We start from the raw sequence: 26,190 nt of genomic DNA on the forward strand, positions 1-26,190 counted from the left end.
AGTACAGATTTCCCAAGTTGCAAGCAGGTGCCAGGTATGGTTTTTAAAAACCAGCCGCTATTTTCTTGGAGAAAGATCTATTCACGCTGTTTAATTTAGTGCTGTGGGCTATAGACCTCGAAAAGCTGCGAGTTCTGTTCTCCAGTGGTTTCAACAAATAAGGGCCTGTAAATAGAACACAGAATCAGGGCTGGAAGGGACCTCGGAGGTCTTCTAGTCCAACCCCATTTTCAAGGCAGGAGACCTTATACCATCCCAGTCAAACGGCTGCACAGTCTATTTTTGAAAACCTCCATTGATGGAGCGCCCACAGTTTCAGGAAGCAAGCTATTCCGTTAATTTTTCTCACTATCGGAAAATTTCTTTTTTTTTTACTCCTAGGCTGGTTCTCTTTAACAAGCTTCCACCCATTATTTCTTATCCAGCCCTCTGGGGCTCTGGAAAATAAGTCAATCCGTTCTTCTTAAGGCCTGGAAAGCCGTTATCATGGCTACCCCAGGGGGTCTGCAACCATGGCAACTTTAAGATTTGTGGAATTCTGGGAGCTGAAGTCCACAAGTCTTAAAGTTGTCAAGGTTGCAAGGCCCCCGGGCCAGACGTACCTAATTCTCCGAACTCTTCATCATACGATTTAGCCTCCAAACCCCTTATCATCTTTGTTGCTCTTCTCCGCACACTTTTGAGGGTCTCAGCATCTTCCCTCTATCCTGGTAACCAGAATTATAGGCGATATTCCAAGCCTGGCCTCAACCTTTAAAGGCTTACTGTCTCCTTTCCCCTTGCCATTTAATCTAACCCTCCCCATTCTTGCTGAAGTGAAAGTTAACAAATTTACCTGTTCAGATATCAGGAAGAGAGAAAGAAGGGGAATAAAAGCTGACTTGACATTTTAAGAGCGCTTATGCACGTTACGAATTATCAACTAGAGTCAAAGGTGTATACTATAATAGACTTCATATATTAAACTAAATATGTGAAATAACAAATCTTCACAGCTTTTTCCTCCAATTCAAATGTAATATATTAAATTATTTGGCACAATCTAGAACATATTTCCCAAATTTTCTCATTTAATTATTCTATCTCTTAGATGGATTCCTGTCCAGTTTTAGTCTCAGACCGAAGGGCGGGGGGGAAAGGATACCTCTTTGGGAATTTTAATTAGAGAAAAGTGCTCATTCGGACCAGCAAGCAGCAATCCAACTAATTCAGGGTTGGCATGAATTTAATTAGGGATCAAAATTCACTTTCAGCTTTGAGGCAGGGCCTATCCCGACAGGAGAAGCAGAAAGGATAATTTCCCATTGGTTTCATTTGCCACATCAACCGTAGCAGGTAACCATCCTCAGTTTTGTCTGCTTTTTCACTTAGCTTAAACAATAGTTTGCTTCAGTGCAATAAATCCTAGCTAGTGATGGTAGCTTAGCTTGACGTGAACATTCAGTGGGGACGTGGGTCTAGTGGGGGTTTTGCACGCTGCTCCAAGCTCTTCGTGAGCCCATCAGGATATGTGGTACAAGTAGCTACCGTAGAAGGGGGGGGAAAGCCTCAGGAATTGGCCAAGCAAGCCATGATTACTTTGCCTACGTGCAAGACAGAGCGTTGCTTGAGTGGTCCTTGGTGCTTTCTGAGCTGGGTTGTTTTCTTGCAAATGTTTTCATCACCCAAACGAGAACATTGTCAGCGCTAGTCAGTCTAGCACCAATGATGTTACCTAGTTTGGGTGATGAAACATCTGCAAGAAAACAACCCAGCTCAGAGAGCACCAAGGATCCCTCATTTCATCCCTAAGACACAAATATTCTCCTTTATTGGTAGAGGGTTGATTAACGAACAAGCCAATGGCTTAATGTGATTTGTGTATTTAAAGAAGACACACAAGACTTGACGTTTAGTGCAAAAAAACAACCGCCTCATATCTACTTTTAGAATATATTCTTCTGCAATGGGGCCTCTTTTTTTGACAGGGTAAGACCCTCCTGGTCAAGAAACATTAAAGCACAGGCTTCTGAAGCCGATTTTACAGAATACTCAATCCTGGCTACTGATTTTAGAGGAGGGAACTCTGGATGCAGACTACTTAGGTATCTGCTTAATACTCAACTCCATATTGTCCCAGGCGACCATCATTTTTATTAATATTTTTATGTTATTATATTCTATCTTTTCTTGCAATCTGCCACGGACAGAGGTTACCACTGTTGCAGGAAGTACAGACGAGGGCTCCTGGCATTATCTAAAGCCGCATCGCAAATTCTTTCAGCAGCAACTGCCCTCAGAGTTAACGAACCGGTGACAGGATTGGGCTTGAAGAGCACGGCACTCCCGGAGAGAAACGGCCCTGCCTTTATCAGAACGCCAAAGGCTTGCACAGCCACCGAGGGGATGGTCAATCAGCAGTACAAAATATTAAAAAGCTGCAAGAGAGGAATCTGAAACCCAAAGGCTGGCTCAGAAAAATAAAACCCCAACACAAGTTCTGTCCACTCAGGTAAATGTCCACAGAGATTCCCGGTCATCCAGGCGGTCGTTGTCTCAACGGTGTTTTTTTTTTTTCAAAAGGCAACTGGACCGTTGCCTTCTCGGATGGGAAGTGAAATTTCTTCTCCCTCAAAGGAAAGCCCAGCGGCCTTTTGAAAAAAGCGCCTTCGAGTCCACTTGGGTAGAAAATTAGGCAGCTATATAAAGAGGAGGCAACAAAAATCAAAAGTAGCTATCAGGCTGGTTTACTGAAGGTTAAGGAAAAGTCTCTGGATCTATAAGAAAGAAGAGAACGAAAGTTTTAAGGCTGCCAAGGGCAAAAAGAAGAGCACTCAGCTCTTCTCCAGGGCCACGTAGTAAAAATAATGACTGTGCTAATCCTGAGACACACGCAAACAATACTGAATATTTCCCATGATTTTGCACAAAAGTACACTTCACGTCACCTGATTGTTATCAGGTGGGGCATGTTAACACCACTTTTTAAATCTCATTCCCTAACCTGCTCTTTCTTGTTATCTTTTGAACGGAGCCTGAACATTCAGAAACAGCTCCTGACGTTACATTTAGGGGATCCAGCAGAAGTAAAAAAAAAAATCCGTTTTTTGCCCGACTATTACAAATCTGGTTACTGTAATGTGGACTGAAGTGTAACTGTGGAATTCTAGGAGGAGTCTTCCTCATTAAAAAAAGGAGTTAAAATACACAGCCTATAATCATTATGTAAAATAGATATCTGAATTTCCAATTAGCAGGCCAGTTTTTATTTGGTTAGACTCATTTCCTGCTTTTTCTTCAGGAGGTCAAGGTAGGATAGCATAGGATAGGACAGGACAGGACAGGACAGGAAGGACAGGACAGGATATAGAATAGAACAGAAGCTGGAAGGGACCCTGGAGGTCTTCTAGTCCAGCCCCCCCGCTCAAGCAGGAGAACCTCCACCATCTCAGACAGGCAACTGTCCAGCCTCTTCTTTAAAACCTCCACTGACGGAGCGCCCATGATTTCTGAAGTACGTGGGGACCTCCCTTTCGAAGGGGGCCCTGAGGCCCGGGGATTGTGGGTACTGGAATCGAAATGCACCTGGAGGGAACCCAGAGGGAAACAGGATGTTCAAAATCTACTTACAGAAGAGGAACCTCAACGATCAGCCGAATGAGGCAGCAGAGTAATTCTTCCATAAGATCTTCATATTCAGATTCTAAAAGAAAATAAGGAAATTTCATTGGATATTTCAACATTAGCACAGTAATCTTTCTTCCAATCTTTTACAGGGACAAATTTAATCCAAATTTCCAGTTGCCAAAGTTTAAACTTCGACATCTTTTTTGTAAATAGTGCATTTTAAAAATGGCTCAAAAACAGCAAGTGTTATTCTTTGCAGAGTTAATAAATCAAGGCTTAATTACCCAAGAAAATTTGCACAAGGCCAGTTTTGGTCTTGATTCCAGGCACTATAATTCCCAATCAACAAAACAACTGCTTTGTAATTTACTCAGGCTTAAAATACTGCAGTACACAACTACTCAAAATAAGTAGTTTCTTTGCTTAGTAGTCCAATATAGGCATCAGATGCTCCCTTATGTTTTAGTGTAAATCCACAGAAAAAACATACCCTGATTTCAAGTTTCTGATCTCAGCATACAGAGTTCAGAGACTTAGATAAGAACGACTGATTTAAAGGAGTAATGCCCTGATTCAAAGCAGCACAGTTTGTTTCTCCAGGACAAAAACACCAATCATCAAAACAAATTTCTTTTGTAACAGACCGATGGGGCAGAAATACAATTTAGATAAGGAAGTTGAAAAGGGGAAAGGCTACATTTGCCTTGCATTTGGGATACCCAAACTGACCACCTTCCATCTGCTTTCATCATCCAACACCCCAGGTGATAGGCTCAAGATCCAGATCAGGGGTCTTCAAACTCGGCCCTTTTATGACTTGTGGACTTCAACTCCCAGAATTCCTCAGCCTGCGTGCCTGGCTGAGGAATTCTGGGAGTTGAAGTCCACAAGTCATAAAAGGGCCGAGTTTGAAGACTCCTGATCCAGATGGATCTCGACAGACTTGACACTGGGCCCTATCCAACAAAATGAACTTCAGTGTAGAGAAAAGCAAGGCTTTACACTTAAGCAAGAAAAACCAAATGCAAAGGGACCAATTAGGTGAAATCTGGCTCAAAAGCAGTAACTGTGAGAGGGATCCTGGAGTCCTAGTGGATCATCCTTAAATATGAGCCAGCCGTGTGGGTCGGCAGCCAAAAAACACTAATACAATGCAACAGAGGGATAGAATCAAGATCGCATGAAGTATTAGTGCTGCTTTACAAAGCAAGGCCAGACCTGGAATACAGCATCCAGTTTTGGTCGCCACATTATAAAAAAGACGTTGAGGGTTTGGAAAGAGTGCAGAGCCCAGCAACCAAAATGATTAAGGGCTTGGAGACTAAAACATACGAAGAAGGGTTGCAGGAATTGGGTCTGTCCAGTTTATTGAAGAGAAGGAGCAGGGGGGACAGGATAGCAGCCTTCAAGTATCTCAGGGGCTGCCCCAAAGAAGAGGGAGTCAAGCTACTCTCCAAAGCGCCTGAAGGCAGGACAAGAAGCAACGGATGGAAACTAACCAAGGAGAAGAAGCAACCTGGAACTAAGGAGGAATTCTTAACAGTGAAGACGATCCTTCATCAGTCCCGGGTGCTCCGTCACTGGAGATTTTCAAGAAGAGGCTGCACAGCCATTTGTCTGAAATGGTATAGGGTTTCCTGCCTGAGCAGGGGGTTGGACTAGATGACCTCCAGGGTCCCTTCCAACTCTGTGATTTGTTACTCTGCTTATCACAAACTATAGCTAGGACACGCCCCATCATGCAAGAGGTCGCTAGTTAACCTTTGTAAGGTAAGTAGGGATAACACTGAGGAAAATGAACGTGTATTTGCATCAAAAAAAACCCTCTGTGATTCATAAATAAATTAGGTTATATGTTTCCTTTCGTCAAGCAAGGCCGAGGCATCCGAAAGGTAAAGATGGCTGACCACGGGCCAACAGAGGTGCAGTTAGCCATTCTTTCAGCTCAGCCCTTTCCCACAGGAATTGTCAGCACTGCACAGCTGACAAAATAAGCTTGGGAAATGCCTTTCCCTCCAGCCCAGTCCTTAAGCCGGGGGTCTTCAAACTTGGCCACTTTAAGACTTGTGGACTTCAACTCCCAGAATTCCTCAGCCAGGCACTGGGAGTTGAAGTCCACAAGTCTTAAAGTGGCCAAGTTTGAAGACCCCTGCATTAAGCCAAAGCCTAAAAATCCAATTGCTTTCATTTGTCTGCTTCGCTGCATCCCTAAACATCCAGATCCCGTTTTTCCCTTCTGGCTACTTGGGAACATCCTAGTCGTTTGCACCGACAATATTTGCACACTTTGGGGGACCTTTTCAGTGCAAGTGAGTTTACAGCATTAGGTCCTAACACAAAGGGAAGGTTACATGCGGCATCCTTCTCCGAGCTTCCCAACAACATCCCGAAGAGAGGAAATAATTCCAATTTTACAGAAGGGTAAACTATAACAGGAAACAATCAACTGGCAGAAGATCAGAGGGCAGCCGAGATCACACCAAAGAGGAATTCCAATTTCCTGGCTTCTGGATCCTGCTCCAAACCAACAGACCACACACAAGCACCTTCCTTCTTTTTCTGCTTTCAAAGATTGTTCGTTAAGCAAGGCAAAAATAAATAAATGTCGCTTTCTTCAAGCAACTTAGTACCGGAGGGTATTGCTGCTTTGAATAACAGGAACAATTCCCTAAGCATTGACTTGCCTGGGACCAAACGATGCAAATATTTCTTAACGGCTGGGGAAGGGTTTGGTGACTCTCTCCCAATCCCAGGTGGAATTAGGAGATGGGGTAAAGAGAAACCATTTCACAAGACAGTTGTTGAGTTTTGCCTCATCTTATGACCTTCCTTGCCACAGCTGTTAAATTAGAAACAAAATTAAGTGATTCTGGCTTCTCCGTTGAATTTGCTTGTCGGAAGGTCGCAAAAGGGGATCACGTGACCTCCCCAGGGACAACGCAACCGTCGTAAATATCAACCGGTTGCCAACGTCTGAATTTTTATCGTGTGACCCCGGGGATGTTGCAACGGTCGTAAGGGTGAAAAACGGTCATCGGTCACTTTTTTCAGTGCCGTTGTAACTTGGAACGGTCACTAAATGAATTTGTCAACGCTGCTAACATCGGATGTTTTTGCATTGACGACAGATGGAGATGTAGCCATCTTTTCCCTTTCGCTTTTAGAGTTAGATGATGCTGGAAAGGGGGGGACGTGAATGAGACTCCAGCTAGACATAACAACATGAAACTTAGCATGAGAATCAAGGTTACTGGGCCCAGAGTTGATAGAGTTTGGGTGAGCTGGGGAGGAAACCCGTGCTTCAAGCTAATTGGGGAATGTGATTTATGACTGTTATTTGGAGGAGGGAATTGTGCTTTGATACTATGTGCCCAGGGGAGGGGTATTCAGTTTTTGGCTTCAATTACGTAAGTGCCGCTCTTATGCTACTCGAATAAAAGATCCTTTAAGGTAAACAATGCCTCGAAGTTCTTTTGAAGAGTTTCATCTGTCGGAACCAGGACAGAATTGTTGTAAGTCAAGAAGTGTATTTGTGCACTATAAATCTGGGTGGGGGTGGGGAACGGAGCTATGTGCCATGCTGGCTAGGAATTCTGGAAGTGGTAATCCTGACACATTTGGCAGGTGCCAGACTGGGGAGATTCCCAAAATTAAGGACAATTTTTAATCTCACCTGACGTACAACCCACCCTTGAATTTCATGGCGTGCCTGGTTCCCCCCCCCCCGGACAGCCTTCCTCCCAAGTCATCATCCCTCTCTCCTCTGGGGGTTCCCACCAAAGCGCTAATACGGATAGGAGTCCTGGTGTGACAAGGGTTAGAACGCGGCTATTGCAGGCAGACTCTGCCCACAGCCTGGAGTTCGATCCTGACGGGCTCAAAGTTGACTCAGCCTTCCGTCCTTCCGAGGTCGGGAAAATGAGGATTCACACTGTTGGGGGCCGTATGCTAAAAACTTTGTGAACCACTCTGAGAGGGCTATTGCTGTTGCTTACTGATGATCTAGTTTTCTTTCCCAAATGTTTTGTGGCTTCGAAAGCCAAAACCAAAATGGGTCACAATTGTTCCCCAAGAACCGGCTTCCTATGTCTGTGCCGGCCATCCCACTCAGCCCCCTTTATTCTGTGGCACTGTGGGATTGTCCACTGGGACTCCGAGATGCCTCTCACAACTACTGCTATTCAGCCATTGCTCTATTACTGTTGCAAAGGCAGCCAGAGCTGAGCGATAATGGAGGTTAATTATACTTCATTTTTATACATACAGTTGCATGCAAAAATGACATTAGCCCTAGTGACATTATACATTTCAAAAAATCCCTGACAAAAGCTGAGATAATCTCTGGTACATGGTAGGAAATTAAACGTATTTATTTGCAAGCTTCAAACCATTTGAAAAGCAGTTGTTCTCAGATTCAGACTAAGCACAGCACAGGATCCCTGGCCAACGTGGAGGTTGCAACACCCTTTCAGTCAGTGCTTAGTAACAACCTATGGCAAAAATAAGTGGTAGCAAAGATTTTCTACAGCCGGCTAAGAGCACTTTTATTCTAACCCTAGAGATTCACACACACACCCATCCCAACTTCCTGTATAACGCTTCCAACTCAGAAATACTCTTGCATGCGCTGATTGATATCCCACAGATTTGCAACAATACTCAGGTCTGGGGACTCTGAAGGCTGTTCTCAAACCTTGAACATTCTTCTCTATAAGCATTTCACGGTGGGTGACAGAATAAGAGATGGAAGGGACCTTGGAGGTCATCTAGTCCAACCCACTGCTCAGGTAGGAAAGCCTATACCATTCCAGACAAATGGCTGTCCAATCTCTTCTTAAAAACCTCCAGTTTGGGAGCATTCACCGCTTCTGGAGGCAGGTTGTTCCACTGGTTAATTGTCCTCCCTATCAGGAAGTTTCTCCTTAATTCCAGGTTGCTTCTCTCCTTGAGGAGTTTCCATCCGTTGCTTCTTCTCCTGCCTTCGGGCGCTCTGGAGAATAGGTGGACACCCCCCCACTCCTTTGTGGCACTGATCTTAAGAGGGCTCCGTGGCAGCCCCTTAAGAGCAGAGTTTTTCCAATCAGGGTTTTTTTGCCATAGCCAACTGCTTTTCCAACTTCTTCCTATCTCAAGGGACCCTTGAGGGGAAGTCCTCGGAAGATCCCTTCTGACCAGGGAGGCCTCGCCTTTGGCCTACAACTCCGTGCAGGATGAGAGGAGCGCTGAACGGCGTATTGTGGGACGCCAACCAGGAAGGGTAAGAATGAACGTTCTGCAGAAAGGGAAGCCTTTGGGCCAAGGTGAGACGCCCTCGGTTCCCCCGGAGCAATTCAATATTTACCGTAAGAGCCCGGGATTTTTTCCTCGTAGGTGAAATGAAGCTGCAGTTCCTCTTCCGGCATCTGACAGACCAGGACTTTCAGCAGGCAGCAAATGAGGAAGAGGGCGTTCTGGGCCTGCCAGATGAAGAGGTGGCTGGAAGAGAAACGGGAGTTTCAGGAGCCAGAAGATAACCTTCAAGACACCGGCAGCCCTCGGCTTACAACCGCTCGTTTACTGACCGCCCAACATTTCAATGGGACTGAAAAAAGGGGCGCGGGGCCGTTTTTAACACTTGCAGCCGTTGCAGCCCCTCCGTAGGTCACGGGATTGAAATCTGGACCCTTTGGCCACGACCGCCCGGGGCCTGGGTCCCCACTTCCCACGACCCTCCAACACGCAAAGCCACGGGGAAGCCAAGTTCAGCTTACAAGCGGGTTACTAAGAGCGGCAAAAAAAATTCGCTTAAGAGCTGAGGCAAGAAAAGTCACAAAATGGGACAAAACTCACTTAACAACAGGAATTTTGGGCTCAGTTGTGGTTATAAGTCAAGGATCTGCATTCCTCACGATACGTTCATGACATTAAATGCTCATTTACTATATCCCTCCCTCCCTTCCTCTCTCTCTTTATATTAGCTATCATCTCTCTCTCTCTCTTATCTCTATATCTACATTACCTATCATCTATCTATATCTATCTATCTATCTATCTATCTATCTATCTATCTATCTATCTATCCATCCATCTCTCTCTCTCTCTCTCTCTCTCTCTCTCTCTCTCTCTCTCTCTACTTTTTGTTTGTTTATATCGCAACTTAATAGTTTTATAAATACCTCAAGGTGGTGAAAATAGCTAATATTCCTTCCCCTCCTACGTTCCCCCCAACAACAACCTTGCAAGGTGGCTTGGGCCGAGAGAGAGAAAGGGGGAGTGGCCCAAAGTCACCCAGTTTTCTTCACCTTCTCAAGCAGATGTCAGCAGATTGGAGGAGCAGATTTATTCCCTAAAATTAGGGGGAGGGGGCCTAGGCAAAAAGCAGGATCTCTCTAGCCCTGATCTAGGCGCACCCCCAGATCCTGCCTTCTTCCTGTGTGTGTGTGTCGATCCCCAGATTTCGAGTCTCGGGCTCTTCTCCCCTCCACCCTCCGGTCAGAGCTGCCCGTCTGAAGACTGCTAGCAACCCCGCCCGGTTGCAGACAGGATTTTCCCGCTGTGAAAAAGAAAGATTTCCACCTCGCCAGCTTTGATCCGTAGGGGTAGCAACCAGTTTGTGAGAATGCTTGCAATGGGCTCTCCCAATGCCTCGGCTGGCTCCAAAATGTTCTGCCTTCTTCTGGTACCTAGTCCTGTTTTGTTAAAACACCCAGGTTGTTTTTACTGGACAGGAAAGGATCGAACCCCAGACAATGCGTGAAGGGCTACTAGCTGCAGTTCCAAAAGATGACAAATGTGAAGCAGGGGTATAAGTTCACAATGTTGTAGAATGTTATCAGCTTGTCACTTGCAAGTCTCTTTCTACGATCCATTGTCTATCCAAAACAAAACAAAAATCTCCTTGAGTTGCCTCCTTTCTGCCTCTAATTATTTTCGTTCCTGATGTCCCTGGATGCAAAGTGACCTTAACAAGTTAACAGCGTGCAGAACATATGCTAGTATTAGTCAAGCAGATACAGTTTTAGAGGCCAGCAATTACATTTTTGGAAAGCTAGATCCCCAGATGCTGGGAGAATTACGTAGAGTATGTCTGATCGTATGAGACAGATGGACAGAATCAAGCAGGATGGGATGACAGAATAACAGAGTTGGAAGGGACCTTGGAGGTCTTCTAGTCCAACCCCCTGCTAAGGCAGGAAACCCTATACCATTTCAGACAAATGGCTTGTCCAGTCTCTTCTTAAAAACCTCCAGTCATGGAGCATTTACCGCTTCTGGAGGCAGGTAGTTCCACTGGTTAATTGTCAGGAAGTTTCTCCTTAGTTCTAGGTTGCTTCTCTCCTTGACTGATTTCCATCCATTGCTTCTTGTCCTGCCTTCAGGTGATGGAGCATTTGATTTATTTACCATTTTTTTTAAAAAAATGGGAATTGGGGGATACCCATTTTGCCTTTCTTCGTTTTAGAAAATGTTACCAGTAAATCAATGCACATGCTACAGTTTTTGTGTTTCCTGCCACAAAACAGTAGAAAACCTTATCATCAACTCCCAGCAATTTTGAAGGAAAGGTCTTGGAGACCATCAATTAGTTCATAAAACACAACTCGCTCTGCTCCTGCAGCCAGCGGCCAGCGCCCCCCCCCCCCCCGCCCCCAGCAGCAACCATCTGCATTTCAAGGATGGTTGGGTTTGGTAACAAAAATCGGCAAGTAATATAACACACTTACTTCTGACATTCTGCCGAAATCTGTAACTCTTTGGTTCTGGAAAGGAAGACTTTAATCAGTGCAGCAAGGTTTCCTGTCCGAGGATTATTCTCCACTAGGAAGAAGAGGAGGAAAGGTTAGTTGACGTTTCAGATTCTGCAAGGATTCCATCTAGTTTAAACATGAGGTCTGCAAGCCTTGTCCTCTTACCAGGGTGTGACGCCCAAACCTAACAAAGAATTTACCCTTTTCTTTGTAAATTTGTCCAGCCTATCTACTGAGCTGGTATGCTCAGCCAGGCGTAGCAGGAGGTGTCTGGCCATGAAAGAAGCCTCAAGGTGCCATCTCTCAAACAGATGAGACAACATGCTTTAAATGGGGGGAAAGGAGAATCCAAGATGTCCCCAAGGTGCTTTTTCAAAAGGCAACTGGATGTCCTTTGGCTTTCCTTCAAGACGTTTCTCTTCTCGTCCAGGAAGCTTCTTCAGCTCTGGATGGTGAGGAATGGAAGGATTTATACTCCTTGCAGACAGCTGGTCGTTCGCATTCTTTTAGCACGTCGTTGAGGCCACTTGGAGGTTTGTCTGTGATCCTCAGGCTCACCTGAGTGGTGCAAAGAGACGTGGGGCCTTCTTGGGACTGCTGAAAGGACGGTGTTGTAGAGTGCAGACAGATGATGTCAGATCCCAGTCTACAACACCGTCCTTTCAGCAGTCCCAAGAAGACTCCACACGGATTTGCACCACTCAGGTGACCCTGAGGACACAGAGATAAGCCTCCAAGTGGCCTCAACGACCCTCTAAAAGAAGGCAAACGACCAGCTGTCTGCAAGGAATATCAATCCTTCCATTCCCCACCATCCAGGCAGAGCTGAAGAAGCTTCTTGGGTGAGAAGCGAAACCTCTTCAAAGAAGAACAAAGAAAGTCCAGTTGCCTCTTGAAAAAGCACCCAGGGGGCCACCGTGAAATGGAGGGCTGAGTATCTCCCTAGAACATTCAAGACGGAGCTCCTGATATTAACCCTCTCATTTCCCGTGTCTCATTCTTACGTTTCAGATAGTTTCAGACAGTCCAGACAAAGCCGCAGACGGCAGTTTCATAAAACTCTGACCCTGTCACAGAGCTCAAAAACCATTCATCTGGATCCATATATACACTGCAGCAGACTTTGGAAAGACCAATTGTTTTGTTCACGTCTGAACTGCAGGGGGATTTTAGACAGGGTCAAAAAGCAGCATTTCGAAGAAGCATTTGACGTCAATTACCAAGCAGTTTTCATGTTCCATTTCTACTTTTCTCTCCTACACACACTTTCTTCCGAATAAACGCGTTTGAATCCCTTTTTTTAAAAAGAGACAGAAGAAAAACAACCTGTTCCACTAGAACGTAATGTAGCTGCACCCAAGCCACTTCCTGCGACAGCACGCAATACGAAGCAAAAACCTGTGAAAACCTTTGGTTCAAGTAGCACATGCGGGTACAATATGACTGCTTCAAGCCCTCAAAACAAAGCGTGGGGTTTTTTTTTTAAAAAAAAAGTCTCATGTGCAGGAGACCACAGATGGGAGATATTAAATGCATCGTAAAGGCAAAGGGCTGTACAGAAGGGGAGCAACTTGCTAGGAGAGCTGAGGGCAGGCACAGCACGGAAAGGAAGGGAGGCCAAGCGGGGATCCAGCATCGTACCTAAAGACTTGCAGACCGACACAGAAGCTTCTTCCAGAAGTTTTAGCTCGGCACTGAAAACAGAAGAAAAACGTCCGTTAGAGCTGATGCTCTTGAGAGTTTGGGCAAATTCATCATCCATCAGATATGGTGAGGTGTTGATGCAGGAGGAGACTTGTAGCTCCAGGGTTACGATAACAGACTTGGAAGTCTTGTAATCCAGTACAGGTAGTCCTCAACTTACGACCACAATTCAGCCCAAGTGAGACGTTTGTTAAGTGGCTTTTGCCCCATTTTACCAGCTTTTTTGCCACGGCTGTTAAGTGAATCATGGCAGCTGATGAGTTAGCAACACGACGGTTAAGCGGATCTGGCTTTCCCAATGATTTTGATTGTCGGAAGGTCGCAAAAGGGGATCGCCTGACCCCAGGACATGGCAACGGTCGTAAGTATGAACCAGTTGCCGAGCATCTGAATTCTGAGCACATGACCGTGGGGCTGCTACAGAGGTTGTAAGTGTGGAAAATGGCCATAAGTCACTTCTTCCAGTGCCGCTGCTAAGCGAGGCAGTCGTGTCAGTGGCCAAGCGAATGAATTTTGATCCTGCGACCGTGAGGATGGTGCAAAGTCAATGGGGGAGGCAGATTCACTTAACAACCGTTTTATTAACCTAACAACTACACCGATTCACTTAAGGACTGTGACAAGAAAGGTCATGAAATGGGGCAACACTCACTCGGCAAATCTCACTTAGCAACCTAAATTTTGGGCTCCCTTGTGGCCGTAAGTTGGCAACCACCTGTATTAGGACACATTTTAGATACGAGGAGTAGCAGCTTCTTCAGTATCACTCTGACCATGGCTAAAGGGAGCATAAACTGAGGTCTTCCCGCCAGACAGGCAGAAGATCAAGAGAGCTGGAGATCTAGAGCTCAGGACTGACCTGGGGGCTCCTCTGAGCTGGGTTGTTTTCTTATAGTCCATGGGTAGTAGGCCACCTGGGTTCTTTTATGACTGGTGGACTTCAACTCCCAGAATTCCTGAGCCAGCCTGGCTCAGCTTGGAAACCTCTCCCTTTCCCCTCAGCCTGGCTGGCTCAGGAATTCTGGGAGCTGAAGTCCACCAGTCATAAAAGGGCCGAGGTTGCCTACCCCTGGTATAGATGTTTCATTATCCAAACGGGTAACTTCAGCTGGCACTGATGCTGTTGCCCAGTTGGGTAATGAGACTTCTGCAGGAAAAAAAACACCCCATAGGCAGGAGAATGACAGATACCATTAACTTAACCACCATCACCATCATGGTTTCAGCACTTTTGCCCATTTCAACACAGTTTAAAAGACTGCCTTAATTTGTCCCACACCTACGTCAAGGCTTTATTTCTCTGAAGGGGATGGTTTTAAGGCTGTCATCCTTGCTGCTCAACAAACTGTTCTGTACCAGCCTGCTACCAGCCCTGCAGAAAAGGCAGGGACAACCCCTTTTACAAGAAGGCAAGAGGCTGGAATTTCGCCTGTCAAATTTATTGCTACAAAAACAAACGGAACAAGACAAACCAAGAAACAGGAGCTTTAAGAAACAGGAACTATCCAAGCAGTTGCCTTCAGCAAACCAGCCCTCCCCCACATTCCCCTTAAATACAGTTCAGGGCGTGGCTTCTCTCTGCCTCCTTCCGAGGAGCCCCATTGCCTTCCTCTGTTTACTCCTGATTGACTGCCTCCTGGGGCCAGCTGTGGGTCATCTTCATCCACGCTGTCAGGCTCACACAGCTGGGTCTGCGTCATGACCAGATGGGAGGGGCCTGGCTGAGGGCTCTGTGGAGCCTCAATATTATTGTCAGCAAGCTCTCCAACACCCCCCTCCTCCTCCTTCTCTGAATCGTCCGACCCAACTGCCGAACCCACAGGCTGACCCTGAATCACAACACAAACCCAATACTGTTTAATACATAAATACTAGTGTGGCTAAAAGCATTGCTCTGTCGTAAAACAACCACTGCTTCAGTGTTGTTTTCAGGATTGTGCAAGTTTGCAATAAATTACTTTATCCACCAAAGGTGTGTCTCCCCAAGACCCAGGCCCTGCACAAAGGTTTTCACAAGAGCAATGTGCTAACGGTTGCTTTAGATTCCATCTTGAAAGAAGTCAGAACACTTTCCCACACACAGACACACACAAAAAATAATAATAGAAGAAAGGGCCCTAGAAGAACACAGTATCAAATAACAGTAAGATGTTTTATTAACATGCATACATGTGGTAAACGTCTGCACAATTGTATCTCATTTCATCAGATCTGAAAATGCTAAAAAAAATTAATGCATGTATAAAACAGCTGTGCAAGCAGCAACAATCTTATCACTGAGCAGAAGTCCAAATTTTAGCCAATTCTGGTAACCGCCCATTATGTGTTGATGTCAGGGCATATCATATGTTTTATATGTTGTCCCAAATGCTTACTTTCCTAACAATTGTTGTTGTTAGCTGCGAAGTCGTGTCCGACCCATCGCGACCCCATGGACAACGTTCCTCCAGGCCTTCCTGTCCTCCACCATCTTCTGGAGTCCATTGAAGCTCACGCCTCCTGCTTCAGTGACTCCATCCAGCCACCTCATTCTCTGTCGTCCCCTTCTTCTCTCGCCCTCAACCTTTCCCAGCATGAGGCTCTTCTCCAGTGAGTCCTTCCTTCTCATTAGGTGGCCAAAGTATTTGAGTTTCAGCTTCAGGATCTGGCCTTCCAAAGAGAAGTCAGGGTTGATCTCCTCTAGGACTGACCGGTTTGATCGCCTTGCAGTCCAAGGGACTCGCAGGAGTCTTCTCCAGCACCAGAGTTCAAAGGCCTCCATTCTTTGGCGCTCAGCCTTTCTTGTGGCCCAACTTTCAGAGCCATACATTGCAACTGGGAAGACCAACAATAGAACTAGCAATATTCCTAACAATAGAACTCAAACATCTGAGGAAAGATCAGTATGTTCTCTTTTTGAAAAAAAAAACAATCACAGTTTTATTAAGCTTTATTGTAAGATAAAATATACAAACAAAAATTAGTAAAGTTGGTGCAAACAGGCCTAGAAAAGAACGAAAAAAGTGATTGCTGACATTTTTCATTTCAACATAGTACAAAAAGAATCACAGCGTCCATTATTCGCTTTACATACCTAATTCGTTCCAGCCGTTTCTATGACAACAAAGTCGTTCTAATCATCAAAATCTAAAATTAGAGTTTCCTTTTTCCCCCGGTTTCGAGTACAAAAATCCAGAAGTGGTTTCCAAATAGTAACAAAACTAGGTAAGTTCTTCTCTCTAGTTAAAACAGTCAATTTTGCCATCTCTGTCAACTCCATCACCTTAATGAGCCTTCCCTTCTATCTTTGTGCCTGCAGATGGTCCTCAATTTACAATCAGTCGTTTGGTGATCGTTTGAATATACAACAGCACTTATGACCGTTTTTCACACTTACGACTCTTGCAGCAATCCCCAGGGTCACGGGATCAAGATTCAGCCACTCGGCGACTGACTCATGGTTCTGACGGTCGCAGTGTCCCGGGGTCCCTTTTCGCGACCTTCTGACAAGCAAAGTCAATGGGGAGGTGAGATTCACTTAAGAATCGTCTTACTCACTGAAGAAACGCAGTCGTTCATTTAACAACTGTGACAAGAAAGGTTGTAAAACGGGGCGAAACTCACTTAACAACTGTCTCACTTAGCAACGGAAATTTTTGGCTCCATTTTGGTAGTGAAGTCGAGGGCGACCTGGGTAAGACTCTCGCCACGGTTAGCACATATAGCCACAAAGTTCCAAACGTCCATCAAACCTAACAGGAAATCTTCTGGTTTACATTTCTCTGAAGGATCTTCCGAATTAGGATAAAAACCTGATTTCCAGTCTTCTTCTGCTCGGTCAGAAGCCCGCCAGAGAGGGCAAAACAAAGGACCGAGTCCTCACAATTCTCCAGCTGCCCTTAAGTACCTCTGGAGGACGAGGCCCTGCGGCGCTCTGCCCCAAAGTCTCAGGATGTGCCCGAAGAAGTCCGGGTCGGCGGCTCCGATTTCCTCACCCAGAACCGAAGGAGGAACACTGGGCCTTCCTTTCGTTTTCACGGCATCACGTGGAGGGTCAGGCGGGAAGGAATGTTGAGTAACACGCAGGTGAACATCGGGGGAAACGTTCATGGTCACCCACGGCCATTTTCCTCGAGTGGGCCAAGAAACTGCAGGCGACATTTACACTTCCTCTATTATGGCGCAACACACCGTTCTCTATAGAGATGGTCCTTGACTTATGACCACAGCTGAGCCCAAAATTTCCGTTGCTAAGCGAGACAGTTGTGACATGAGGTTTGCTCCATTCTAGACCTTTCTTTCCACAGTTGTTAACTGAATCACTGCAGTTATTAAGTTAATAACACGGTTGGTAAGTGAATCTGGCTTGCCTGTTGACTTTGTCTGTCAGAAGGTCACCAAAGGGGAACACGTGACCGTCATAAATATGAGTCAGCTGACAAGTGTCTGAATTTTGGTCACGTAACTGTGGGGATGCTACAATGGTCGTAAGTGTGAAAGATGATTACAAGACACTTTTTTCAGTGCGTTGTAAATTTGAACGGCCACTAAACAAATGCTTGGGAGAGGAGGACTGCCTGTCCTTCATGTTTTGCCTTCACACGTGCTGTATGTTTTTCTCCCTGAACCCAACCAGCCAGGCAAATCCGGAAAGAACCCTTTGCGGTCTTGAGAATTATTGTCCCAAGTCACGCCAGGGTCTTTCCTGCTATAAACACCGTTGCTTCGCTGCTAAGATTGTTCCCGGCAAGGAGAGACCCAGCGCCAGAGCTTCTTCCCAAGATCAGGGTAAGTTGTTAGCCACCCACTTTGTGCAATCAAAACCACCGCAAAAGGTCAGAGTGTGCACAACAGCAGAAATCCACTCGAGAGCTACCCTGAAGCTCAAGTACACTCACACAATGATGTTTTTGTACATTCCCAGCCTGCCCACTCACGGGATAATTATATACCATCCCTCGATGGGCTTCCATATTGGTTAGATCTACTAGATGTGCAGGCCGAGGTTCAACCCTCTAGAGATCCACGCAGGAAAGCAAGATCATTCCAGGGTGGTCTCGTTATTCCACTACCCTCAGAATAAGAGTCAACCAAGGGATGCTTCCAGGAACCACAATGGATGGGACCTATACCAGTGCCAAAAATGGAGAAGAGGAGAAGACTGCGCTACGATACAGAAATACGTATATTCTCACCCAGGTAGAAACCCGCTCAGCCTCAGGACTCTTTTGGTCACCACGATGTAAAAAAGACGTTGAGACTCCAGAAAGAGGGCAGAGAAGAGCAACAAAGAGGATCAGGGGACTGGAGGCCAAAACATGTAAGGAACGGCTGCTGGAATTGGGGATGTCCAGTTTAAGGAAGAGAAGGACGAGGGGGGGGGACATGATAGCAGCCTTCCAGTATCTCAGGGGCGGCCCCAAAGAAGAGGGAGTCAAGCTATTCTCCAACGCGCCTGAAAGCAGGACAAGAAGCAACGGATGGAAACTAACCAAGGAGAAATTCAACCTGGAACTAAGGAGGAAATTTCTGAAATTAACCAGTGGAAGAACCTGCCTCCAGAAGTGGTGAATGCTCCAACACTGGAAGTTTTTAAGAAGAGACTGGATGGTATAGGGTCCTCTGCCTGAGCAGTGGGTTGGACTAGATGACCTCCAAGGTCCCTTCCAACTCTATTATTATTATTGTTATTGTTATTATATTACTGAACCATGGATGACATTAAGATAAGAACAGAGGGGGGTCAGACAACCCTTTCTACCCCGTAGTTATTCCCTGAAAATGTTCTCCGGCTGCCCTGACATATCCCCCTCTCTTTCAAGCTAGAAAAAAGAAAGAAAGAAAGAAAAACAAAGGCAGACCCTCCCCAACAAACAGGAACACCAGAGAGTTCAAACCTCCCCAAGGCAATTCCTCAACTTACAAACATTTGCTCGGTGATCCTTGGAAGCTACAACAGCCATGAAGACCAAAATCCGACCGTTCGGCCCCTGGCTCAGGTTTATGATGGTTGCAGTGTCCCAGGGTCACGTGATCCCCTTTTGTGACCTTCTGGCAAGCAGGATCAATGGGGATTACAGATCCACTTAACAACTGTTGAGTTACTAGCTTAACAACCGCAGTGAATCACTTAACAACTGTGGCAAGGAAGGTCATAAGATGGAGCCAAACTCACTTGAGAACTCTCTTGCTTAGCAACAGAAATTTGGGACTCAACTGTGGTCATATGTCCAGGACTACCTGTGCTATTGGTCAGCAGAGACTCTGTCTAGCGTAGGGCTCCTCAACCTTGCCGAATTTAAGACTTGTGGACTTTAATTCCCAGAATTCCTCAGCTGGCTGAGGAATTCTGGGAGTTGAAGTCCACAAGTCTTAAAGTTGCCAAGGTTGAGGAGCCCTGGTCTAGCAGGCCCAGTTGCAACCAAAGGCAACGTATCTCAGATTACCTTCTACAAAATGATGAAACGGACCAGACTTTGAATCCAACTATCCCAGTCAGACCAACTCAATGACCACATATGTTTTAGAAGACCACGATGACTGCATTCCTCAGAAGCAGTCATCCCTGGAAATCTTTGGCAATTCATCTTTGTATGACAAACTAATCATTTTGTGAGGGACCTGTGAAGTCCAGCAATTATGACATTGGACTAGAAAACTCAAATCTCTTTGTTGTTGTCAGCTGCGAAGTTGTGTCCGACCCATCGCGACCCCACAGACGACGTTCCTCCAGGCCTTCCTGTCCTCTACCATCTTCTGGAGTCCATTTAGGCTCAGGCCTCCTGCTTCAGTGACTCCATCCGGCCACCTCCTTCTCTGTCGTCCCCTTCTTCTCTTGCCCTCAATCTTTCCCAGCATGAGGCTCTTCTCCAGTGAGTCCTTCCTTCTCATCAGGTGGCCAAAGTATCTGAGTTTTAGCTTCAGGATCTGGCCTTCCAAAGAGCAGTCAGGGTTGATCTCCTCTAGGACTGACCGGTTTGATCGCCTTGCAGTCCAAGGGACTCGCAGGAGTCTTCTCCAGCACCACAGTTCAAATCTCCACTTGACCACTAAGCGCACTGGAGACTTTAGACCAACCAGGGCGCAAGTCCCCATCTGCATGGTCGTCATAGATCTTTTTAAAAAGTACGCCTTCAAGATGTCAACCTTTGTAAGCCAACCCATCCCTACGGATAAGGAGGGTTTAATTGTCCTATGCAGATGATACCACTCTAATGAGGACCCAGATGGTTGGGGGCAATAAGCTGACTTTGTAATAATGCCCCTTGGGGAGGGGGCGCGAAAGCCCTAATAAGCAGGCATATACACAGAATGAAGGCTACTGCTAAGTACATTGATTTGTGCTTTAGATTGTAAGCTGCCCTGAGTCTTCGGAGAAGGGCGGGATATAAATGGGATTAAAAAATAAATAAATAATGGCAGAAAGTGAAGAGGAACTAAAGAGCCTCTTGTTGCGGGTGAAGAAGGAGAGTGCAAACGTTGGGTTGAAACTTAACATTAAGAAAACCAAGATCATGGCATCCGGCCCTCTCAATTCCTGGCAAATAGATGGGGAAGAAATGGAGGGAGTGACAGATTTTATTTTCCTGGGCTCCAAGATCACTGCAGAGGGGGACTGTAGCCAAGAAATTAAAAGACGCTTGCTCCTGGGGAGGAAAGCCATGGCAAATATAGACAGCACACTAAAAAGCAGAGACATCACCCTGTCAACAAAAGTGCGTATAGTCAAGGCTATGGTCTTCCCAGTTGCAATGTAGGGCTGTGAAAGTTGGGCCATAAGAAAGGCCGAGCGCCAAAGAATTGAGGCCTTTGAACTACGGTGCTGGAGAAGACTCCTGCGAGTCCCTTGGACTGCAAGGTGATCAAACCGGTCAGTCCTAGAGGAGATCCACCCTGACTGCTCTTTATAAGGCCGGATCCTGAAGCTGAAACTCAAATCCTTTGGCCACCTAATGAGAAGGAAGGACTCGCTGGAGAAGAGCCTCATGCTGGGAAAGGTTGAGGGCGAGAGAAGAAGGGGACGACAGAGAACGAGGTGGCTGGATGGAGTCCCTGAAGCAGGAGGTGTGAGCTTAAAGGGACTCCAGAAGATGGTGGAGGACAGGAAGGCCTGGAGGAACGTTGTCCATGGGGTCGCGATGGGTCGGACACGACTTCGCAGCTAACAATAACAAATTGTCGTTAAACCATTGATCCTGAATCAAATGTTCTTTGAGGAAGAAATCTTCGCCTTGAAGTTCTTTTAATTGGTTTCATCTATCGAAACCCCAGAACTTCAAAGCTTTTTTTTAAAAAAAAAAACCCATGAAATATAAATGTAATATAATAAATAATCTGTTGGCCTCCTCTTCATCCTCTGATTCCCTGACACTCGGTATGCGTGTTGGTTTTGGAAAGAGCATTAAAGCTTGGCATTTTTTTATTATTAATTTTATTTTTGTAAAACTGTTTTTAAGTGAGAAGCCAGCAACAAAAACGGGACTTTTATTCAGACACATTGACAGACAGACAAATTTAGCTGACTTCGGCGTATCCTTCGAGTGTCTTTTAAAATTTTTGCAAGGTTACAAAACGCTGACTGGGGAATCCTGGGAGTTGAAGTCCATACATCTTAAAAGTTGCCACGGTTGAGAAATATTGCCCCAAAGTGGGAGGCAGAATATCAAACCGCAAGCTGTGACATTTTTTTCTCTCTTTTCAGAAATATTCAGGCATGTGGGATGGCTGCAGAGCACAGCAAGATGGGTCTGCTGGACCCCGGCAGATATTATTTACTGCAAGTCACTGAGAGACCACAGGAATTCACACGGCGTAACGCCAATAAATCTAGCACGATGGGGGAAAACAATTAATAAGAGGTATCTGATCATGCAAACCCACTTGAGAGGAATCACCCCACGTTAAGGATTGTTCTTTTTCTCTCACACTCAAACACACACGCAAGGCAGAAGCGACGGGATGGAACAGGAAGTCTAAAACATCCTACTGATTAGACGCAAGAAGTGTTGAAGCTTCATCTCCTGGGGTGGTCCTTTTCCTTAACTCAAGAAGCAGACAACTATAATTAAAAACAAATGGTAAAAAGAAGGAAAAAGAAAGGGAAGGAGAAAAAAGAAAAGAAAAAAAAAGAATTGAGCCTGCATTACAGTCTCCTCAATGTAAAAAAATCAAAATTTCCCTAATTCGCTCCACATTTTAAAGCACTCTAGTTGGCTTCTTGGTGGATTAAGATGTACTCCGAACCCAGAATAATTCAACTAACCAGCATCTCTGGGCACCCTTCAGAAAAGTAAAACAGCTTTTCTGTCTTTCTTCTAAGAATAAAAAAAAAAAATGAACATTTGGAGACTCAGGGAGAGAGGAGCTCAAAACCACTCTGGCTCTTTCCCAGCAGAATTTCCCCTCGAATATTTCCTGGTTCAGAAGACCTGGGCAACGCCGCTCAGAGCCGCAGTCTTTGTGGGAAGGTAACAACCAACCTGGATTTGAAGACAACCTGGCTCATAAGAAACTACACAGGCAGTCCTTGACTTACGATCACAACTGTGAGACATTTGTTAAGTGAGTTTTGCCCCATTTTACGACCTTCCTTGCCTCAATTCTTAAGTGAATCACTGCAGTTTATTTATTTATTTATTTTATTTAATACTATTTCTATACCACCCTTCTCCCGAAGGACTCAGGGCGGTGAACAGAGCAAGAATAAAAATACAAATCACAAAAGTTAAAACAAGATTAAATAAATGCCCATATACTAAAATACATCTTAAAACCCCAATAAAATAACAATAACAACCCCCCCCCCAGTCCCCCATCAGGCCAGGCCAGCTTGTTCAAAAAAGTATGTTTTTAGCTCGCGGCGAAAGGAGCGAAGGTCTGGCGCCATCCGGAGCTCAACCGGTAGCTGATTCCACAGCTCCCGCCCACAGAGAAGGCCCTCCCCCTGGGGGCCACCAATCGACATTCTCTGACCGGAGGCACCCTGAGGAGGCCCTCTCTGTGGGAACGCACAGGGCGGAGGGAAGTTGATGCCGGCAGCAGGTGTTCCCTAAGGTACTCCGGACCCCTGCCATGTAGGGCTTTGAACACCATTACTAGTACCTTGAATCTCACCCGGAAGGCAACTGGCAACCAATGCAGCTCACGGAGCAGAGGTGTAACGTGGGAGTATCAGGAGACTCCCAACACAACTCTCGCGGCTGCATTCTGTACCAGTTGGAGCTTCCGGGTGGTCCTCAAGGGCAGCCCCATGTAGAGAGCGTTGCAGTAGTCTAGTCGAGAGGTCACGAGCGCATGAGTGACCGTGCATAGATCATCCCAGCTTAGATAGGGCCGCAACTGGCGCACCAGGCGAACCTGGGCGAAAGCCCCCCTAGTCACAGCTCCTATGTGGTCTTCCAGGGTGAGCCGTGAATCTAGGAGGACTCCCAAGTTGCGAGCCCTATCTACGGGGGGTAATAGTTCACCCACCATAGCAAGAGGTGGAATGTCCGAATAAACCCGGGATGAAGGTATGCAAAGCCACTCGGTCTTGTCGGGGTTGAGTTGAAGTCTGTTCCTCCCCATCCAGACCCGAACCGCCTCCAGGCAACGGGACATCACGTTGAGGGCATCACTGGGGTGGTTTGGGGTCGAAAGGAAAAGCTGGGTATCATCAGCATACTGATGATACCCAACTCCAAAACCACGAATGATCTCACCCAGCGGTTTCATATAGATGTTGAACAGGAGAGGCGAGAGGACCGACCCCTGAGGAACTCCACAAATGAGAGACCTCGCGGTCCACCTCTGCCCTCCTGCCAACACCGACTGCGAACGTCCCTGGAGATAGGAGGAGAACCACTGTAAAACCGTGCCTCCCACTCCCAGTCCCCTGAGACGCCGCAGCAAGATACCATGGTCGATGGTATCGAAAGCCGCTGAGAGGTCTAATAGGACCAGAACAGAGGAATGCCCCCTGTCCCGAGCCCTCCAGAGATCATTCACCAGCGCGACCAATGCCGTCTCCGTGCTGTACCCCGGGCCTGAAACCCGATTGGTACGGGTCTAGATAATCTGCTTCATCCAGGACCAGAGGGATGTGCCACCACACTCTCAACAACCTTCGCAAGAAAGCGAAGGTTGGAGACAGGACGAAAGTTGTTCAATACAGCTGGGTCCAAGGCAGGCTTCTTGAGGAGAGGCCTCACCACCGCCTCTTTCAAGACGGCGGGGAAGCTACCCTCACTCAGAGAAGCCGATATAACTGCCTGGAACCAGCTGCGTGTCCTCTCCCGGGCTGCATAGACCAGCCAGGAAGGGCACGGGTGCAATAAACATGTGGTGGAGCTCAGCCTCCCCATGATCCTGTCCACTTCCTCCGGAGTCACAGAATCAAACTCCTCCCAGGTGATATCGACAAGACCGCCCGCGTCCTGCTCGACAGACTCTGCCCAGTCAGAGTCCAGACCGGTCCGAATCCGAGCGATTTTGTCCGACAGATGCTGGTTAAACTCCTCGGCACGACCCTGCAAGGGTTCCTCCCTCACCTCCTGATTCAGGAGGGAGCGGGTCACCCTAAACAGGGCAGCCGGGCGATTATCTGCGGACGCGATAAGGGTGGCGAAGTGGTTAGACCTCGCCTCCCTTATCGCAGCGAGATAAGACCTAATATAGGTTCTTAATCGCAATCGGTCGGATTCGGATCGGCTGGATCTCCAACCGATGAATTAGTAACACGGCTGTTAAGAGAAGGGGGCTTCCCCATTGATTTTGCTCGTCAGAAGGCTGCAAAAGGGTTAGGGTTAGGATTAGGGTTGGGGGTTTTCCAAATAACATTTTCAATATTTAGCAAACACCATAATGTCTGGGTTCGTGTGTTTAACAAACAATAATAGATATAGTTAATTAAGACAAGACAAAATAACCTTTATTGTCATTTTTTTTTACTGTGGGCACAATGGCGCACATCAAAAATTAAATTTAGTTGACCGCTCTCAAAGAAAGACACATACATGACACACCTAAAACATACTACATACAACATATATATAGACCCATACCCCTACATATACATAACAGATATTAAATACTGCCCAACTTGAATATATAACGGGAGGAGGAAGCCTGAGAGTTCACAAGGTTGATGCTGTATGGAATGAAACGATGGCTGAATCTGGATGTTCTGCTATGGATACCACGAAGCCCCCTCCTCACAGAAGGGAACAAGGAAAACAGGTGGTGGAGAGGGTGTGTCGTGTCCCAGATAATCTTATGGACCCTGTTCAAACAACGCTTCTGTGCTGTGTCCTGGATGGGAGGGAGGGAACTGCCAATGATCTTTTCGACCGTCCTCACCACTCTCTGCACCGCCTTCCTGTCCGAAGCGGGGATGCTTCCAACCAGACTGTGATGCTGTATGACAGGATGCTCTCGATCGTCCCCCTGTAGAAAGTGGTCAGGACAGGGCAAGGAAGATGTGCTTTTCTCATGCGACGGAGAAAGTGCAGGCACTGCTGTGCCCGCTTCACCAGTTTCTCGCTGTTGAGCGACCAAGCCAGCCTACTCGCTAGCTGCACACCCAGGAATTTGATGCTGGTAACCATCTCCACAGGTGGATCATTAACGCACAGAGAAGTGTGGCTGGGCCTGCCTTTTCTGAAATCGACAATGATCTCTTTGGTTTTACCGGTATTTAAAACTAGGCTGTTTTCCTTACACCAGTTCACCAAACCCTCAACCTCCTTGTGGTAAGCTTCCACACTGTCATCATGAATAAGGCCCATTACTGTTGTATTATCTGCGAACTTTACAATATGGATCGCTTTTCTGGCCACTGATAGAAATTATCCCACGTTCTAAAGTGCACGGAGTCTTCTTTCTTTTTTATCTTTAAAGTCAATCCATCCATTTCTGCACACTCTAGAATTTTCTCACTTAGTACTTCTTCAGCTGGTAAGGAAACCTGAACCCAAATCGCAACCCTAATCCCGACTCCACCTTATTCCTAACCCTATAAAAACTAATAAAAACTATATATAACAGAAGGTTGCAAAAGGGGATCACGTGACCCCAGGACATAACAACGGTCGTAAGTGTGAACCAGTTGCCCAGCATCTGAATTTTCATCCCATGACTGTGGGGCTTGTAAAAGGTCGTAAGTATGAAAAATGGTTGTAAATCACTTTTTCCAGTG

General features: G+C 46.2%; 1 protein-coding gene across 4 annotated transcripts in view; it reads right to left on the bottom strand.

Moving 5' to 3' along the window:
- DYM (dymeclin) overlaps positions 1-26,190 on the bottom strand; it is a 241,093-nt gene that overhangs the window by 179,225 nt on the left and 35,678 nt on the right. For 3 of the 4 annotated variants that reach the window (XM_083354838.1, XM_083354837.1, XM_083354839.1), the window contains exons 4-7: positions 12,975-13,027; positions 11,310-11,403; positions 8,948-9,081; positions 3,610-3,682 (exon numbers count right to left, since the gene is read on the bottom strand). In XM_083354838.1, the coding sequence (XP_083210964.1) occupies positions 3,610-3,682; positions 8,948-9,081; positions 11,310-11,403; positions 12,975-13,027 (354 nt within the window). Of the gene's footprint in view, positions 1-3,609; positions 3,683-8,947; positions 9,082-11,309; positions 11,404-12,974; positions 13,028-15,412; positions 15,582-26,190 lie in introns of those variants that run through there. The other variant, XM_083354840.1, reaches the window with a different exon arrangement.

Source organism: Vipera ursinii (assembly GCF_947247035.1).
Source record: "Vipera ursinii genome assembly, chromosome: 2".
Taxonomy (NCBI): Eukaryota; Metazoa; Chordata; class Lepidosauria; order Squamata; family Viperidae; genus Vipera; species Vipera ursinii.